Source organism: Cryptococcus neoformans, chromosome 7 (genome assembly GCF_000149385.1).
Source record: "Cryptococcus neoformans var. neoformans B-3501A chromosome 7, whole genome shotgun sequence".
Lineage (NCBI taxonomy): Eukaryota > Fungi > Basidiomycota > Tremellomycetes > Tremellales > Cryptococcaceae > Cryptococcus > Cryptococcus deneoformans.
This window is the reverse complement of record NC_009183.1, coordinates 791,550-811,160: the sequence shown is the minus strand read 5'-3', so window position 1 is coordinate 811,160 and position 19,611 is coordinate 791,550. Positions and strand designations below refer to the sequence as shown.

Here is a 19,611-nt window from a genome sequence, read left to right as displayed (position 1 = left end):
CGTGCCTGTTTTTCGGCCCAAACAAACGCACTGACGCTTAAACTTATTCCCACACTCACTTAATTAAAGTTGGTTAGTTACCGTGGGCGGCCTCGACCGGCCTGTTAGATTTCCAATTTACTTAATTATTCATGTTTCTTCGCTTTTTTTTATCTTTTTGCTTCCTTCTTATTTAAGTACCTAAAAGTGAGCTTCTTACTTAGTGCGTGAGCGAGCAGACTGCTGGTCATTTCTGGAGGAATTTTCTTCCGTGCACACCCCACGAAAACAACCGAACTTCGATGATCGCCGGAGGATCTAGAGGGATCTGAAGTGTCCCTATACAACATCGGATTTTCGCTTCAGGCTGCTGTCATGGTTTGTCACCAAGATGTAATTCATATTGCTGCCGATAGCTTAATGGCCCTCGATTGACGGGTCTAGTCGAGATCGTTGAGGAAGACAAGAGAAACTACGTATCATCAATCATCCCTTCCATTTTCATTCTCTCCAATGGGTGTTGTTTTGAAGTCGGCTGAGGAGAGAAATGGTTAGTAAAAGAAAAACAACTGCAGTCGGTTGCACTTGAACGGCTGAGAGCGAGGTAATAGATTCAGAACTACTGATGATGACCTGGATTGAGTCATTCAGTCTAGATATAATATAGTGCAGTCTTTAGCGTGGCAATGGGGCAAGCGAAGATCTATGCTGGTTAAAAGTGTATGTGAACTGTCTATCCTGTCTGTGTGAACTGCCTCGATCTGCCAAGCATCATCAAGTCTCAAATGTCGAACCAAGAAGCACACGTGCGCGTGGACCACACCATCAGGACCTACAGGCAGTCCTCCGTCCACCATCAACACAACGTACTGATGTATCTACTGTACAGTATGTTGAGCAAAGACAAGCACGCCATCTTCTTGCTTTCAAACACAAAGGCACACCTTGCGATACAGCGTACGTTCCGTAATGTATACAATTACGTACCCAAAATGGCTCGGTCCTTGTCGGAAGCAGTGATGAAGGTATCAAAAATGCATGAGAAGAGCTTGAACTTCTTTTCCCGGAATTCGTTGCAAAAACAAAACTACTGAATACACGGCCCACTATTGCTTTCGCCATCGCGTACCTTATCATTTTCTTCTGCTATCTAAACAATCTCCTCCATCCTCCAATCAACTCTGCTAATCTACATCACTATTCCTCGGCGTATTTTTCAATTCTGGGAACTGAGCTCGGGATTGTGATGAACATTTTGTCAAAGGCTCGCCCTGATTTCTCTCATTCTTTAGTTGCTGGTGATTCAGATCCAGTCCTGGACGAACTGTCCAGGGCCTGTGCTCTGAAGAGATTCTTATATTGTGCAAGCTGGTCATCCAGAGGAGCATTTTTGTCAACATTGATGGCCAAGCTGGACCGGCGGGGGCCAAGAGATTTACGGGCAACGGCAGGAAGAGGCTTAAGAGCAGCCGGCATGGATTCAGGGCGAGGAGAGTGTTGAGGAGAAGTTGGCTGCTCACGGGCGGGGGCTGAACGCGAATGAGCAAGCCAATAAATAATACAAACAAAGGCAATGCCCACTCACATGGATTCTCATTGTTTTTACGCAATTCAAGCATTCTCCTGACATACGTCTGGAAAGTCGGAGTCATGTGCGCTGCTAACGCTGCAGTGACTTCTCCTTCCTTGTCAGGGTTGGCTTTCATGAACGCGTACAGATTATCCAGGCGCTGAGAAGGATGAGAATCAGCGTTCAATGAAATTTGTGATCTTAGCTCACTCACCTCCGTCTGATTGCCGCTTCTTAGGTTTTTGACCATTTTCTCAATCTCTGTGTCCTCCTCCACCACTGCTGGTGATGCAAAGCTTGATCGTTCAGCTGAGCCCGACGTCTGTTCACTTGCGACGGATATAGGCAGATCTGCACCTTCGCTAAATGGCAGCAAGGGGCTTCGAGAGTTAGAGGACGCAGGTCGGGAGACTTCGGCCCCAGCTGGATGGTATAACATGTTAGAGACAACGCGAGAGATGACGCAAATTCGAACCCACCTAATCGGAAGACGTATGTATAGACAATGGTTGAAGCGGCCTCGTCACCGAATTGTTCCACCAAAACGTCGTAGATCTCCAATCCCGTATCTCTTGTGTATACTAGTGGATCATTAGTCAAGATTCTCAAGGGGTTTTCCAGAAACCCCCAGTAGTTCTAAGGAATTTATCTCACCTAGTAATCTTTGTATGATTGTCTTTACTGTTCTCAGAGGCATATCTCCTAAAGCGATCCCTTGCTGGGCCCTCTTCCTGTATTCTTTGGGTCCCACGCCCTGCAAAAACTCTTCCAAAACCGCCAAAATCGGCCCGGGTTTCAGTCTTCCTGACCTGAAATCATCCTCCAAAATCTTACACCGTTTCCAGAGACACTTGATTACAAGGTCAGCGTGCGCAGCACGTTCTGACTCGGGACTGGGTTGAGAGACGGAGAAATCGTGGGTGAGGTCAAGAAGCAGCCGAAACATGACTTGGAAGACTAAAAGGCGGTCAGGAGTGGAGAGACATTGGACAAGGACGAGGTTGATAAATCGCGAAAGCTCTTGAATGGTGCCTCCCATCTTGTCCGCTTGTACGAGTCTCAATGAGAGACAGTTCAAGACAGCATATAGTTGTTCGTAACTCATACGACGCATCAAAGTCTGATTAGACGACAAGCCAGAAAATGACTGGATGAGATGCTTGACTACCCGGAAGAATCGAGGATTGTTGAGATTTTCCGGAGGCGTAAAAGAGAACTCCATTTCGTCCATCAGAGTATCTGCAAGGGTTTCGACGTTGTCCACAAAAGAATCCGGGTTTGCACTGAGCATACTTTGAATAGTTTTCAGCGCGTCGACACACTTGTCCAAATCGTCGTGCCGGATGTCATTAATGGCTTCTATAACAGTGGGACCAGAGCTACGATTGTTGGCAGAATTTCTGGCTGCAGGAGGGCGACCAAGAGGTTGAAGAGCAGTTGGACGAGCAGATGTCGTAGCATTGTTATTGCCAACCCCGAAAACGTCTGTAGGGCGCTGCAACCTGCTTGGAGGCACTGCTAACGGCCGAGATAGTCCTGATGGAGGCTGGATGGTTCTGCTTTGGGAAGGAGAATCGGTTATCGTTCTAGTAACCTTGGTAGTAGGCGAAGATGTCGCCCTTGAAATAGACTTCGGCGAGCTTTCTGTAGAGCCAGAGTTAGAATTAGAATTAGAGCTGGAGGGAATTTGATTGATTCGGGGTTGAGATAAGCCAGCCGGTCTTCTAAGTCGTGGAGACGATACGTCGCCTTGCGATGCAAGATCGACGGATGTTTTGGCAAGAGTCTGCCCATGTCCGCTAGTTTTCCCTGTCGCCATAGTTGCTCTCCTATTCGCGAGCATGTCTTTAGAAGAAGACGGCATGGCCTCCAATACCGCGTGCAGGCTCTTGGATTCTCCTTGAAGCTGGATTAAACTATCAAAAGGTCAGTACCAATATCAGAGATGTACATTAAGACTCACGCCATGACGGTGAGAGCTGCGTTTCTGGTCGCACTATCAGATATGCACTTGGCCAGGGTCTCAAAGAAATTTCTATCGTCCCTGGTCCTCAAAATCGAACCTCTCTTCCTGTATGTCTTCTCAATCAACGACAATGATTCGTTCTTACACGTTTTCCCAGCAGATTTGTCCTCTAGACCGTACTGAACAAGTAGCGCAACGACTTGAGACGCAGCGATGACTTTGTCGAGAGCCTCGAAAATAGGCGCGAGTTTAGAGACAAATTTGGGATCTCCCAGCTAGTCGTCTTTGTTCAGCACGTCTTGCATCGCTTCATAATATCAAGGGAGAACGTACCTTAAATACAAGCGCTGGAACGAATAACTTCGCTTCGGCGTCAGAAAACCTTTGATTCAATCTCGTCATCGTTTCCACCACGTGGATGATCACTTCCAAACACCTGTTAGCAAGTTGCGTGTTGTTAACCAAAAGCTTCAAAGCCGCGTATTTGAGCGCCATGTCAACATTGGCAAGCTGAAGACTTTCAATCTCGTGATCATCTAAACCAAAGCTTCCGCAAGTCTGCTGATCGTAAAGCTCGCGGATCATGGCTAAGCCTGCCATAAAATCTTCCTCAGCTCGATGGTCTTTGCTAAAGAGTAAGGATAGGAGTTCCGGAGCAACTTGCGATTCCATTTGATGATGCAAATATTCGTAAAGATCAGCTGAGGCTTTAGGTGAAGGATCAAGGACCCAACGAGCAGTATCCCTTTTCAACCTTGCAGCCCTTCCCTCAGATGCACTGTTGAGAAATGGGATGATTTTAGAAGCAGAGGGAAGAGAAGATGCCGCAGAAGAAGAAGCTGCTTGGGATGTAGCAGAAATAGGTCGCGGAACGGCTATTCTCGATTTCGGTAGACCGTTGGGCCTATCATCGCTGTGGTTCAATGATGATAATGGCCTTGATGAGGGAACAGATGACAATGCTTTCATTGCAAGGGAACGAGCTGGCATTCCCGAAGATTTGAGTACGGATGGACCTGTCGCCGTCCCAGGGCTACCTGGAACTGTTCTAGCCGCTCCAGCCCGGACCCTAGCCATTGATGGCGTCGCGGTTTTTGTCGCTACAATGGACTTGGGCGCCGGCGCAGCTAATGCTGCACCGTTGGCGCCCGCAGAGGATAATGCTGTTGATGAAGGAGCATTGGCGCGCGCGTTATTGATAAGTGGGACAATCGTGGCTTTCGATGCTGGCTTGAGATTTGAAGTTTGATCCATGACATAATCGAATCCAGCACAGCTTACTACGTACGGCAGAACGGCGGCGGCGCCCTTCCTGACGTCTCCATTGCGATCTTCCAGGCAATGGATGACAGGTCCTGCGAGGGGACTCATGTCGGCCGACGAAGAAGGGGGCTCGTTTTGGAGTCGTTCGGCAAGCCAACCAAGTACGGATGACCGAAGAGCAGGATTGGCAGTTTCGAGGGCAGCCCCTAAGCCCCCGTATAACCCATCTAATCCCCCAACAGAGTCCGCCATGGCTGTCAGTGTATTAAGTGCTGCCGTTCGAGTGGTCGCTTTTTGATCCGCGCAGACGCTGGCGACAGCGGGAGTGAGAAGTCTGAGATACTTATCGAAAGGTTGGCCCATGCCGACGGAAATCTTGGAGATGATGCCGAGGGCTAGAAGCTTGACCGAAAGATTCGTATCCGCCATGGCCTTTTTCAACACGCCACCAATTTCACCTATTGTCATTTGGATCAGATCAGCATACCTTCTCACGTTTCTTCAGCCTTGCTACTTACCCATGTTAGGCTTCAGTCTGGAGTTCGATTTGACCTCTAAGATGCTGTTGAGAGCTTCGAACCCTTCCTTCCGTACTTTCCAGGCATCGCTCTTGGACCCCGCAATAACATTTGTAGAGGCTACAAGTTTGTCCAGGTCGACTCTAGGGATCAAATCATCCAAGGGATCACTACCGCCACCACCTTTACCGCCTTTTCCAGGAACGGCAGCTACTTCTTTAAGGTCGACTTGATCTTTGACTGGTTCCGGAGGGGATTGGGACGATACTTTGTCAAATTCAGAATTGATGGTGGAAAGAAGTTGAGGATTCAAGTCCTCAAGGAAACCAGATATATCTATAATATGTCAGAGAATTAACCTATTGACAAAGTTATGACTCACCAGCGCCAACAGCAATCCTGATTGTGATCAAGACCTGCGTTGCGCTCTGTCTGACCTGTGCATTTGGTGACCCTAGAGCCGTCTTTACAAAGCTGATCAGATCTTTTAGAGGGATTCCGGCGATACCGAAATCGATCAGCTGTTGCTTTATCCATAGCAGTCCATCGGCTTGAGCTTTGGGAGCCTTTTGTTTGGACATAGGTTCATAGCCTTGGGCGAGGACAAAAGCGAGAGAGATTCTTTCGGCAAATGTGGATAAAGTGTCACCAGAAGGCTTCTTGAGCTTCATGTCACCCAGCTTATCAGTGAGCGGGCCAACGGCCAATGCGGCGACAGGCTTTCCGAAGGTGGGCGATTTCTGGGCGACTATCTGAATGACCTGAAATATCTTGGCTGATACCTGGAAATTCTTCTCGCTCCATCCAGGGTTCTTACCAAGGAATCTCAGGATAATCTCCGCATCCACCTTTTCCGCACCCTCTTCTTCCACCCACTTAATCATCTCATCTGCAGCTTCTAACCTAACCTTCCATGCACTGTCGCTGAATTTGGAAGCAAATTCGGAAGGGATGAGATCTGACGCTTGAGCGGCAGCATCTTCAGGAGAAAACTTGAATTTGATGGGATCGTTGGGAGATGATGTAAGGGTCTTGACTGGTCCAGATTTACCTGCGGCGGAGGCAGTTCTGGAGGCAGGCGGAGCGGCTGCCGGGGCCGCGCGTTGGGAAGGAGCTGGTGCTGCCGCAGCAGCGGGCTTCGTAGACTAGCCATTATCAGTTCGGCACATCTCTTGAGACAGACGAGCAAACATATAAGACTCACCCCCGGCTTGGCGAATCGCGCTGGCGGCCCTCGTTTAGGGGGTGCCATATCGCTCACGACAACGTTTTCCTCATCAGTTTTAGGTACTGATTTGATAGGTGGTGAAGATGGAGGCGCAACAGCAGATTTGACGACCTGATATCACATTAGCGACATATTACGATGCAAATGCTTCACGTACTCCTGGTCGGGCGAAACGGGCAGGTGGCGCACGCTGGGGGGAAGCAAACTCTTGTATGAGGTCATCTTTGCCACCACCGAACTTGCCAGAAGCCTTGATAGGGGGTGAAGAAGGAGGCGCAGGAGGCTTGGAAGAGGCAGGCTATCAATGATCAGAACCACTTTAAAACGTTACTTATTCGTGGGCTTACTTTTCTGGAAGGCACGGCAACAGGCCGCGGCCCAGCGGCTGGCTTTTTCGTGCCACCAGGTCTGTACTTTATTTGTGCTCTTCCGAACGCATCCTTCACCTTGGCCATTTGGATTTCTTGTATGTTCTCGACGTAGGGATTGAATGCCCTCTCACCCAAAATCTTCATCATCGTACCCAAGCATTCTGCTGCTGTTGATCGCACAGGCTCTGCGCTGTCTCCTAGAAGGGAGACCAGAGCTTCAGCCAAAGGTTTTATCTGATCTTTCCCGGGAGCGTCAAGGGTTGTTTGGAGAGAGCGATGGAGGAATTTGAGAGTGCCCTCCTTGACTTGGGGATTTTTTGATTTGAGCGAGGTGAGGACGTCTTCAGCAATGTCCTGCAAGGTTGTCTATAATAGTGTAATTGAGCCGCCATCAAATTTCTCTCATATCAGATAAACTCACCGTTGAAAAGACTGCATCCAAAGCCTTGCCGAGCGCTTCCACAACACTCGCTTTCCTTTCCTTCAACCTTTCCATCATCCCGGGCATGACCACCCCCCTATGCCTCCCAAAGCTCTTGCCCAAACCCCTTGCTAGTCCTTCAATCACTTTACAAGCTTCCATGACGACATTGACGTTGGCATCACTCTTGCATTTTGTTCCTAAAGTTTGGACTAAAGGACCGTAGGCATCGGCATTGCTATCCAAAATTTTGGCATTCCTGGGGTCCGTAAGGATCTTGTTGCACTCTTCTAGGGATTCAAGCCTGTCTTTCCATTTTGTTGACGAAAGTCGCAACTCCAAATCAGAGGGGAATAAGGCAAGAACGTCTACAGGGTCGAGCAGCGATGTAGGATCAAACGGTCCTTCTGCTTGACCGTCAGCTTCATCCGCTCCAACTTCCTCGTCACCACCAGCATCCTCAACAGCCTCTCGCTCCCTTTGCACTTTTCTAGTAAATCGTGTAGGTTTTCCAGAGCCAGCGCCCTTGCCTTCTGCGTCCATCAACTCGAAAGATTTCTGGAGCTCAGTCATCTGTACCGGTTTCAAGTCCGACAATGCAGGGAGAAGAGCAGGTCCGAGATATGTATACAGAACAATGGAAAGAGAGCTGCCTTCTGCTCTCACATTCTTGTCAGAATGACCAAATATTTTGGACAGAGATTTGAGTAGAGGCTTGATGTTACCCATCGTGGGAACCCCAAACGATCTGAAGAGCGTTAGTGTAAACTTTATGCCCAGTCTCTTATAACTCACTCTACGATATCTTTCAGGCATGTCACCGCACCGGCCACCGCCTTGGGAAGCTTTGCACCCAAACCTTCCAGAACATCATTCTGCAGTGCAAAAAACAACATGGTTAGACGATCGATCCTTTGCAGGGGAACCACGCAACTCACCATCACACCCTCGCCGCCGTTTTCGATTTCGACAAACATAGCACAAAGATCCATACCCTTCTTTTTGGTCCCTGCTCTAGCTGAACCAAGCGCCTTCTCCACGATGGCTGGGACCACTTCTGGCCGTAATCTGGCACTCGACTCTCCGCTATACTGGACAATCGCAAGGACAGCTTCGATACCTTTTTCTTGAGCCACGGCATTCGCGTCAAGACACCATTTCTTCCTGTCACATCAGGATAGTCAGAGTCTACTCAGCATTGTTGAGGTGCCCAAGCTGATGACTCACAATAAAGCTCCATCATTGACGAATGGTTGAAAGAATGGATCTGTATCTGATGCAGTCTTCGCTGAGCCTGAAATGACATCGTTGTATGCCGATAACCTGGCTTTCCAATTCTTAACGTGCATACCATTTTCAGCCATCTCCTATCGCCATTTGCCAGCGCTTTTTACCAGCGCTGAACCACTCACCTTGTGCTGACTTCGCTCGACCAGTGGGATCTGGGAGAAATCCTCCTCTGCTGGGGGGTCTCCGTTCATCTGTGCCTTTCTCTTGCTGTGATGTAGTTTGTTATAAGCTGTTAAAGTGTTCCATATGTGATTGCTGGAGATGGACTGAGACAAGAGTGGGCAGATTAAATGACTGTTGTTGCTGTTGTTGTTGCCGATGTTTTCGTGGACCAACAACAGCTCTACGCGCGCGTCCTTAGTTTACGTAAGGGTAACATAAGTGGGGGTCCAGACAAGTTGCCATTGGAGGCGCACATGATGGAAGTGGAGGCAGGCCGTGTTTACCGTTCGGTTATTGCCGTCGAAGTGTCTGCTTTATTTATTTCGTTCGCTGCAGCGAACAGGAACTGTTCAGAAGCGCTTCAGACTCCTCGAAGGGCCACACGGAGCAACCAGCATGGAACAGCCAGCAGGGTATCGCACTCCCAGACCACAGAAGCACTCCGTCTATGACCCCACGCAGCCTCGGAGCAAAAACCAGGTCCTGATATCCCACGGACGGGCTCCCTGGTATGGCCCTGATGGCAGGAATATCGAGGCATATGTGGTGGGTATTGCCGGAGGTAGTGCGTCCGGAAAGGTATGTCTACAATTCTGAAGTGATACGCATCTTTCTAAGCAGTTTTGGCAGACGTCTGTAGCACGCGCTATCCTTTCGGCCCTCAACTACATTCCCACGGTTCTTATCTTGTCCCAGGACTCGTTTTACAATGCTCATTCCCCAGAAGAGGTCGAACTGGCTTTCAAAAATGACTTGGACCTTGGTACGCGAAACCACTTGCAAGAAGGATGAAGATGCTCAATTATGTACTTTATTAGACCATCCCGACGCCATTGACATGACGCTGTTCGCTCAGGTATGACGGATGATCAATAATTATTGTAAAATAAAAGCTGATGTTTCTTTGATAGTGCATCAAGGACCTGAAGCAAGGCAAAGCTACAGAGGTGCGTCCAACTCAACTGTCCCTACAGTATGTTGTCTTACAGGCCGCGTCAGATCCCCGTCTACTCTTTCCATCATCATCGTTTGTATCTCCTGATCTCTAGCTGGCTATCAACTGATGAACACTGTAGAACGTATGTCGGAGAAAAAATATATCTACGGTGCAAGCGTCATTATTGTGTGAGTTACCTCTTTTGGCGAGAAGCAGCTCTAATATAATCTAATCTCAGGGAAGGTATCATGGCGCTTCAATCTGCAGAATTGAGGGAATTGTACGACCTCAAGGTCTTCGTAGTATGGCATATCCGGTACAATCACCGGGGTTACTTCTAATTCAGACTTTGTAGAACTGCGATTCAGATCTCATGCTAGCAAGACGTATAAAGCGAGATGTCAAGGAGCGAGGGCGTGATGTGGAAGGTATCCTCGACCAGGCAAGTGACTCTTCCACCTCTTCCATCATCTGATCATAACTCAATCCCTATTTCTAGTATTTGCGGTTTGTTAAGAGTAGCTACGATACTTTTGTCCAGCCCTCATCACGCTATGCCGATATAGTAAATCTTTCCCACCTATTCTACCTAATTTTGACCCTTATCAACCTTGTCAGATCGTTCCCGGGTCTTCAAATCAACTTGCCATCGAACTTCTTGTCTCGCATATCAAGCGCCAGCTCGAGTCTCGTTCTCTTCGGTTCCGTAGAGTGCTAGCCGATATTGGTGAAAATCGCGGCAGCAGCACTCCCTCAGTGGAAAAATTTGACAAGCAGATCGTTTTGCTTGAGCAAAGTAACCAGCTGCGTGTGCGTGTTGTGGTGGATTCCAACCCGCAAACCATTGTTGACTGCCTATTTCCAGGGTATCATGACAATACTTCGCGATCGCACCACTTGTCGAGAGGAGTTCATCTTCCATATCGATCGTTTATCAACCATCATCGTGGAGAAAGCCCTTACACTTATTCCCTGTGAGCCCAAGGTTGTGAAAACACCGAATAAAAATGTCTACAAAGGTGTTTCCCAGACCAAAGTGAGTAATCCCTCTTTGAGAGATTCTTCTGTACTCATCGCCCGTAGAACCTTGTGGGGGTATCCATTCTCCGCTCTGGTCTTCCATTCTCTCAAGGTCTTCGTCGAGTCATCCGTGATGTGCCTATCGGTGGTATACTCATCCAGTCCGATCCCAAGACTGGCGAGCCATTGTTATTGAAAAGTGATCTCCCTCATTGCTTGAGATCGCGGAAGACAAATGGAGATGTCAGATGTTTGCTGTTGGATTCGCAGATGGGTACGGGTGCGGCTGCTAGTGAGTTCTATCCTCCGCCCAGTATAAGCATGAAGTTAATATATGAGGGGATATCAGTGATGGCCATTCGCGTACTCCTTGACCATGGCATTTCTCAGAACCGTATCATATTCCTTACATACCTCATCTCTCGCTCAGCCTCATATTCTGTCCTCCGCGCATTCCCTAATATTCAGATCGTTACGGCGGCTATTGACCCCGGTCTGGACGAGGTGAAGATTTCCTACATGCCAGGAAGTCTCATTATTGGCGAGGCGGCTGGTGAGGGTGATTTCGCGATCAGGCTAGTCGATCAGTTAGGACATGAAGAGGACGGGAAGAGGGATAATGTGAAAGATCTGTTGAAGACGGATGAGGAGCTGGCTGCGGATGGTTTCAAGATGAATATCTTGAAGGGAACAGAGGAATTGAAATTTTCTAGAAAGCATAAAAGGACATATTCATCAACAGGAGAGAAGAGGGCATGGGTCATTTCCCCAGGTGAGTATGCTATTGTCGTCGTTGTTAAAGACCACGCTCATCAGCAGTAAAGGCATGGGCCATGTTGGAGATCGGTATTATCTCGTTTGATCCAACTTTACCCACAATCACTCATCGCTATTTTATTATCTGTCTCCACCATATGCGTCCCATGTATATATATATGGTGTTGGCTGTATCAGTCCTGTGTATATTAAGGTTGTAACTCTGGCATGTCTTTTGGAACGTCTCTCAGTTATCATATATCAAACAATAACCATATAACACAGCGTAAAAATGAGTCGTCAAAAATCGTATAAATAGGCACATAAAAATCTTCAACTAACGAAGGGAACGGCCGATGCAAGCGTTAACATGTGGCAAATGCGGAAAAATGTGGTGATGCGAAAGATAGACTTGAAGACTAGGCCAAGCGCAGCTAACAAGCTATTAAAAACGTATGAAGCTCAGGCCGAATTAGAGTAACAGGCGAATATACTACTACTTCTCTTTTTTTTTCCTTCCTGACACCGAAGTCGTGATCTGACAGCTCGTAAAGGAGAACAATTGTGAAATATAAAACCGTATGGCGAATCATGAGATGGGTATATGGCAAAGGACCAGTCAATACTTTGGATTAACGTTACGAACGTCTTCTCTTTGTGGCGGTTCTAGATCCCCTCTTCCTCACACCACCCTTCCTTGCACCCCTTCTCGGTTTCCTCCCAAGCACAAATTCATCGTCGCTATCGTCCTCTGGAGTCACATCACTTTCTTCGCTCTCAAGATCCTCCATTTTCACTTCTGACGCATCGCCCGCTTCAATCGCTTGTGGCTCGGTAAAATGAACATTGGCAATCCCTAAGCCAACGGCAGTCACGGATCGGCTGTCCTTGCGATGTCCCTGATATTTGGGAGGCGTAGTAAGGGTGATATGCTCGGCGATTTCATTGCCATTTTCTTTGTTCTCTACGTCAATGTGTTGCCGAGGATATCCACGGCCAAGCATTGCAGTAGGCTTGATGTGACGTTGAGCCCACTCTTCACCAGGCGTAATGGGGGTGGGGTACATGCCATTGGGATTGATAGGAGTGAGAACCATGTGGTGAGGTTGATTGGAGAAAACGTGGATAGGAGGGAGAGGATCGCTGCTGTGCATGTGATCAATAAAGGTGGAAGAGGTTGAATGGAACGGATCCTTGGCATGTTGCAGATGGGGGTGCACTGGATATGCAATGGCTTCACCCCAGTGGTTGATGGATTCACCATCCTTGGGGGTTTTCCCTTCTTCGGTAGCAGGACTCAATTCCTTGTCAGTCCCGACTGATGCCTCCCGACTGAGCATCTTCTTCTGCAATTCCTCCCACTCCTCATCTGCGCTTTTAGCACTGCCGACACTTTGAGTCTGGTATTGAGGAATTTGGCCCCAGGAGCTCATAGTTGGCACCGCTGGCATAGAATTGAAACGCTGAATAGCGGGTGGAGCGCTGTGGAGTGGACCGTTCTGAGATGGAGCGAACAGAATCTGGCCCCCATGATTCGATATGTGGCTGATGTTGGAACCTTCAATGCTGGACATAGGAACGCTGACAATGCCCTGGGGAGGATGGATGGCAAAGGTAGGGTGGGCGTCCGGTAGAGATACGAGAGGTTCATCCCGCTCATCATCTGAACCATGACAAGAAGGAGAATACAGCTGCCTAGTCTTGGGAAGAGGGTTGGTGGCCGATCTTTGTTGCATAGGTAGATGGTAGGGGTAAGATGGCGAGAGATGGGTTGGTGTCTGGGGCATGGATAATTGTGATGCATGGAAACCAGCCCCGACATTGCCGCCGCTCCACTGAGAAGCCTCATAACGAGGTTCTTCTGGAGCTGAGAGTGACCTATGCCAGATTATTCCTGAATCGCTTGTGATGCGCGTAAGCGGATAGCTGCTTGCATGCGGGTAGGCAGAGAGCGGGCTAGCGTACTGTCCGGAACCAAAGCTATTCGTTGCGATTGAAGATACTGGGGAGATACCGTGCTTGTCTCGGTCATGGTGCGCTGGGCTCGTTGGCGTCTGGGTACCATACCCACCTGCAAAATGGGGTCCAGAAGTAGAGACTGGGGTGAGGCTGACGGATCCGGGAGGGACCGGGGATTGTTGCAAGTGAGGTCGGATACCTCCAGATCCTTGAAAGATGATGGGCTGTTGGGCACTTGGATGTCCTCCGAGTACCTGTTCGGGGAACCCGCCATGGAAGGCGTACGCCGCTCCCTCCGGCGGGTGGGGAGCGGCGAAGCCGTGGGGGGTACCAGCATTGGAAGGACTAGCGGTGTAGCGGTCAGCGTTGGAGTTGAATGATTGCTGGGACAACATAGACGCAGTGGAGGATCTTGGACCAAGAGACTGAATAGGCATTCGAATAGAGGTACGCTGGGCAGCAGTAGAAGGCGGAGGTAGTCCTGGATGCTGCCGCTTGAAATGTTTGAGCAAGGTGTTGCGTCGAGCGAAAGGTTTTCCGCAACCAGCAGCGTGGCAGGTGTAAGGACGTTTCCCAGTGCTAGCCTTTGTCAATACTATTTCATCGCTGAAACAAACCATTGACTTACTGAATACGCCTATGTCTCGCGAGCGAGCTCGAGTCCGCAAATGCTTTGTTACAGGTCTCGCAATGGTGAGGTCGTTCCCCGGTACTGTATAAAACATCAGCATCGACCTTGACAACAGAGCTGATCAAGCTCACTGGACACGGTAATGAACTGTCAACGCTGATCGCTGGATGAAAGATTTGCCACAACCGCGATAGGTGCAGACAAAGGCTCTGGGGTAGCGTTAGCTTTGTTTACCACAACGGATGAGCTGACTCACCTGTCATTGGTATGAATCTTAAAGTGCCTTGCAAGATCACTTTTTCTGGCAAACGCCTTGTCACAAGTACCAAAAGTGCAGACATAAGGTCGGGCCTGGACACTGTGGCCGGCTCCAACATGGTTGTGGTCGTTGACAAGCTGTGAATTGGAATCGCCAAAGGCACCCGATTGGTATGAGTATGTATTGGATATGTCAGATGGGATAGGAGAGGCAGGGCATAGAAGAGGATGATTATCGTCATCATCAAGGTTGAGGATGTCGGCATTGTTGATTTCAGAAAGCGACGGACGGGTTGGAAAGGGTAACCGTGGAGGTTGGTATTGATCATTGTCGTAAAGGATGGAGGAGAACGAGTCGCATCGGTCGAAAGAAAGGGGCATGAACGACAGTGAAGACATTAGTGAAAGAAAATGTGCGTCAGCTTTGCACTGCTGGATGGAGAAAGAGAGAAATGGAATGAAGGAAGGAAGAGTTGTGTAAAAAAAAAAGAGTCGCCACTGGTTGCGGTCTTGGGTGGATTAATGACGCGACGAAGGAAAGAAACCAAGGAATAAAGAATGAAGGAAAGGAGTACAGCTAGAAAAAGGAAGCTTTTTCACTCACGTCAAGAACGTCCATTTTGATTTCGATTTTCGAGCTAAAACTGGCTTGACAGAAATCGCCAATTTTCTTTTGATGTAGCAACAAGCAGCAAGACGGAATCGAGAATAAACAATAGTCCAACTAACAGGCTCGAGACAGATATGCAGAGCTTGGATATGTCGAGTATAGCGATGTGTAGCAGAAGTGATGCCGGTGGATGATCAGCCAAGAGATAATGGTAAAAATTTGCTTGCTTTTGTTGGAGACGCTCGGAGATGGCTTGCCTCGTGTATGACGAACACAATAGCGAATGTGGAGACGGCTTTGAAATGGAGAGGTGGAGGAAGGTTGGCGGACGTGCTGGCAGTGATATATGATATACTGGCACCACTGAAAAGCCAACTTATCTAAAAGGGTCGAGCGATGATTGTGGAGAGAGTTAGTGGTTAAAATTGGTCGACGACCACCGAAACCGGAAAACAGGGTGGAGATGAATATGCGAGGGCAGTTGGAGAAGGCACGATCAGGTGAGGCGAGGCGATGTGATGTATTTTATGAAAATCAAAATGTACCCAAATCCCGATCACAGCCAAGTGATATGGCGTTGAGGATTGAAGGACGGCCGGAGAAAGAGGCAAAGGCGGAGAGGCAGAAGTCAGCAGTCATTCCGTAGAAGTGGCTGTCTCTCCGAAGACGAGACCTGACAGTACATTTCGAAGCAAGACGGATACAGCAGTGCAGTACATGGCAGCACACCAGTCTACTCTGTAGCAACGGCGCTGATGCTGCATTGCCGCAAGCCATATCGGTAATCGAGGCCATGCTAGCTTGGAGCACTGGCCACAGGAGACTTGATACAGCCCTCGATCGCCCCGTCAGCGTCGGGCTCCAGCACATTATGCCGAAAACCGCACGTAGATGCGGCATGAAATCTGATGCCAGAATCAAAACGAGCGCTCACAAAGTTTCGCCCTGCGTAAAAGTCTGCGCGTTTCCCGGCTCACAGACGCCGTCGACTGTGCGTTTCCGAAAGTAGTGTGAATTTGAAACACTTATAAGGAGACCGAATAGACCAGCGGATGACACCTATCAACGGGACAATTCGCCCACCATCAAAAAATCAGCGTTACTTTGGCCCTCCTGAATCAGACGTCACGCATTTCGCAGGGTGATTGGCCCTTCCAGAACCCATCAAAATCCGAAGGACGCAGCATCAAAAATCGAAATTGGACCGCTCATCCAAAGGCAGGGTCTTCGGACACAGATTTTGGGAGGTGTGAAACATCGGTGTTGCACTACGTCGTACATTCTGCCTCACTTTGAGAGTACAACACCTCTCCCACGTCGCACATCCAAACATGTCTGCGAGATTATCCACTTACAATGTTCCTTATATGATCACAGCACGGATAACGCTTAGTCAAACCTTTGGTTTTTGAAGATGGAGTGATGAAGCCAGGTGCCAGCTGCGACCTCCAAGTGAGTCGAGCAAGCAGATTAACACAGGCGCGGGAAGATCGCTATGCATGTCCGAAGGACCGCATACAGAGTTGTGTGGAACAAAGGAAGGGTGCCGGAAAAGTTTTGATGTTGCGGATGTGTGTGTATAACCGGTGGTGGAATAAAGCGGTGATGTTATTAATAAAGTGGAGGGACGGTGGAAGTCCATTATGGTGGAGGCGAGACGCGCAATGTGGTGACAGCGGCGAAAAGAAATCAAAAGAAGGGGCAAGATGAGGAACAGGGATATATAGATGAATAGCGTTGGTCAGCATCATTGTTCACAGCGGGACAGATATATGGCTCAGAAGACCCACCGTAAAAGACAAGGAGGTTGCTGATGCTGATACCGTGGAAGCAACTGATAGTACAAAGGAGCGTGGGATTTGCGGTATTGCAAGTAGTCGGATCGAGATAATCAGAAGAACCAGTGATGGAAGATGTTGCTGACAAAGGGAATGGTCTGCGAATTGGCAAAGTCTTTTGTTTAAGTAACTAAGGAGATTATTGGAAAGTAGTTGAGAACAAGGTTGATCGATAGAGCCAGGTTTGAGAAACAATGGGCGAGTAAAAAGCACGTCTTATTGTTTCTTTTATTATCCTTTTTTGTTCATTCTTGTACGTTTCTTTGCCGTCTAGGAAAGCCGAAAACCGTGCCGGATAATGATCCTTTTGATTGCTGAGATGAAAGGCTGCACTTGAGTAGAAGGCAGTCAAATCTCTGGCTCTGGTTCGGCCTCTGTCGTATGCAGTAAGCCAAACTGTCACCCACTCGTCCTTGTCCCTTGTCTGATGTCTGCTTGCATACCCTTCGCCGCCGTGCCTTTATATTCCCAAGGAAGTTTGACCCTTTAAAGATCAGGGCAGCTGATGAAGATAGGTCGTGCACCATCCATACGCAAAGACACGAGCTATAGCCAACAAGCAAGCCGTGCGCTGTGTCGGTAGTGCCAATTGGTATCTCTCCTTTGCAAAGCCATTACTGTCTACGCAGCAGTACAGCCTAATTGGCAGATGGCCGTATCGTTCATATCCTTCTCCTTCATCCGCTTCACCTACTATACGACCCTTTTCAACCTTCAGCCACTCGTCTCTCCCTCCCGTTTCTACCGGAAGAAGGAACAGGTTATTCCGCAACATTCACCTCCATATCACAGGGTCTGATACATGATGTTCAATCAGGGAAATGCTGACCCTGGGCATACAAGCTGTCGCTGTGTGAAGGCCCGTGTATCGTACACGGCCAAAATGATTTGAACGCCATTGTTCTTATCTGCCGAAGATACGGCTAAAGAAGTGGTGTACCTGAGCAAGACAATTGAGATCAGCGTTAGACGGCAGCAAGTAACTCGGCTTTCGGTAATTACACCCGGGAACACACTAACATCCTCTTATACAAAGCAGCTGCATACGCTAGCTTTTTGTTGTTGGATTTTTTAGGATAGTACAAAAAGGGATCAAGTCGCGAGGCGAAAGATCAGAGGACGATCAAGGGCTCAAACGCCTCTATGTTCAGCGGTAAAACGTACTAATTTTTTCACCGATCTGATGCCATCGCTTTTGTTGATGAAACGTGAATGCCATAGATTATAGGACGTAAGTAAGGTGAACACGAAGCGCCGGCTATCTCCCTGATCAGGTATGAAATATGAAACGCGTTATCTGGGTGCTTTTTGTCTTTTGTCCGTCTCCATCGTTGGGTTCTTTTGTTTTTATTTTTCTCTGATGATCTCCGGTCTCGTGCCAGCACTTCTCTTCTTCCCAAATTGCGGACATATGCAAGCCCAATCACTCAAGAAGCTCGTAGTTATAAAATGCCTGCCACATCATTGAGAATTAAGATCATCCTGCCCACAGTAGTAGTGTAGCTTGCAACTTCCATACATCAAAAAACACTCATCAATCAAGGCTTGATCCGGTCTCAATGTACCGGATTCCATTGGAGAAGCCATTAAACTGAACGCCACAAGCATGCAATGGGAGGGGAGGAGCGGAAAGACGGCGGAATATATGGTGGCAGCAGCAGAGCAGCAGGCATAATCACATATTTACTCCTTTGGGCAATGTGCCTGACTCACCAGGAGCATCTTGATGCCAATTGTCCCAGCGGACAGCATGAAAATCAACATTGGGCTTAAAGATTTGTGCATAGACTGGAAAATGGAAGGCAGAAAAGGCCGTCCGTCTGCGCGTTCTGTGGGACTTTGGTCTACTACTCGACACTATTGTATTCCGCTTCTTCGGGCCAGAAGCTGCCTGCTAATTTTGCTACTGCTACCATCTATTACTTACTTCCTCTTTCCTTCTTATGCGAACTGTTGACTGCTGCTGGCTCCCGACCGAGACCGGAAGCTGATGTCTGACGAGCAGTAGTGATCTAACTACTATGATCTGTGATCCGTCGTGATGTTGCTGACATGATGATGAATGATGATGAAGATGATGATCCTTTCTTTTAGCGTTTGGTGAATGATTGGTGGTTAGTCTGTTGAAGCCCTAGCTCAAGCACGTACATGGTGAACAGTGCAAGCTTTCGACTATCAAGCGTTGAACGAAGCGGTTCTTCGTACGTTAAACGGTACTCAATAATAACAGCATCGACAGGATCCACCACATCCCTGCCGATGGTTCGTGGTTCAAGGCGCTGATGATGGTTGATTGGGTTACAAGCTATGTAGCGTATGATTTCATCAAGAGGCTTACATTATATATTATGATGTCGATTGTAGTAATTTATAATTTCATGGTATAATATATAATAGTTCTGCTGGTTGGGAAGCAATATATATACAGAACAACTATGGAAGCTGTAACCTGTGGAAAGTTGAGGAAATATGTACTGTGTTCGATCTCCCACCCTGTTCGCAACCAGCCAGAATGGCCAGCAAAAAAAAAATGAAAGATGGAGAGAGTAGACCGATAAAGTATTGGATCCCCGGCCCTTACTACGTAGTAGTATTTTTTGTTTGCAACGATTGATTGATGGGCTTCAGGATCGTAGTAAAATAGTATCTCTAGTAATAGCAAATAGTGTGATATGTGGTGAGCGATACATGATCCATTTGCGCGCAGTAGTAGTAGTTCCGGTTCATCATCCTTTACTTGGCTTTACGTAGCCACGATCATGCGATTGATTTCTGACAGGCAAGCAACAACGTCTCGTTTTTTTTCAGTGAATCGCTTTGATCCCGATTATCGC

At 48.2% G+C, this 19,611-nt stretch overlaps 3 protein-coding genes across 3 annotated transcripts; 1 reads left to right on the top strand and 2 right to left on the bottom strand.

The window, feature by feature from the left end:
• Positions 1–1,260: 1,260 nt before the first annotated feature.
• On the bottom strand, positions 1,261–8,797 carry CNBG2630 (hypothetical protein; the record flags this gene model as incomplete). The annotated part of the gene is made up of 17 exons (XM_769189.1): positions 1,261–1,508; positions 1,565–1,709; positions 1,764–1,972; positions 2,029–2,185; positions 2,232–3,465; positions 3,513–3,790; positions 3,849–5,236; positions 5,297–5,632; positions 5,679–6,441; positions 6,501–6,635; positions 6,682–6,822; positions 6,872–7,261; positions 7,317–8,064; positions 8,112–8,191; positions 8,255–8,480; positions 8,544–8,653; positions 8,729–8,797. The coding sequence occupies 17 exons, from the start codon at positions 8,795–8,797 to the stop codon at positions 1,261–1,263; spliced, it is 6,657 nt and encodes a 2,218-aa protein (XP_774282.1).
• A 367-nt stretch (positions 8,798–9,164) lies between these two features.
• On the top strand, positions 9,165–11,587 carry CNBG2620 (hypothetical protein; the record flags this gene model as incomplete). The annotated part of the gene is made up of 14 exons (XM_769188.1): positions 9,165–9,347; positions 9,399–9,531; positions 9,587–9,624; positions 9,680–9,715; positions 9,768–9,795; positions 9,845–9,893; positions 9,944–10,007; positions 10,061–10,147; positions 10,205–10,270; positions 10,324–10,515; positions 10,571–10,741; positions 10,789–11,017; positions 11,075–11,497; positions 11,550–11,587. 14 exons carry the CDS (start codon positions 9,165–9,167, stop codon positions 11,585–11,587), a joined length of 1,737 nt encoding a protein of 578 aa, XP_774281.1.
• Positions 11,588–12,119: 532 nt separating this feature from the next.
• On the bottom strand, positions 12,120–14,728 carry CNBG2610 (hypothetical protein; the record flags this gene model as incomplete). Its single annotated transcript, XM_769187.1, has 4 exons — positions 12,120–14,019; positions 14,069–14,152; positions 14,203–14,280; positions 14,328–14,728. The coding sequence occupies 4 exons, from the start codon at positions 14,726–14,728 to the stop codon at positions 12,120–12,122; spliced, it is 2,463 nt and encodes an 820-aa protein (XP_774280.1).
• Between the last annotated feature and the right edge of the window lie 4,883 nt (positions 14,729–19,611).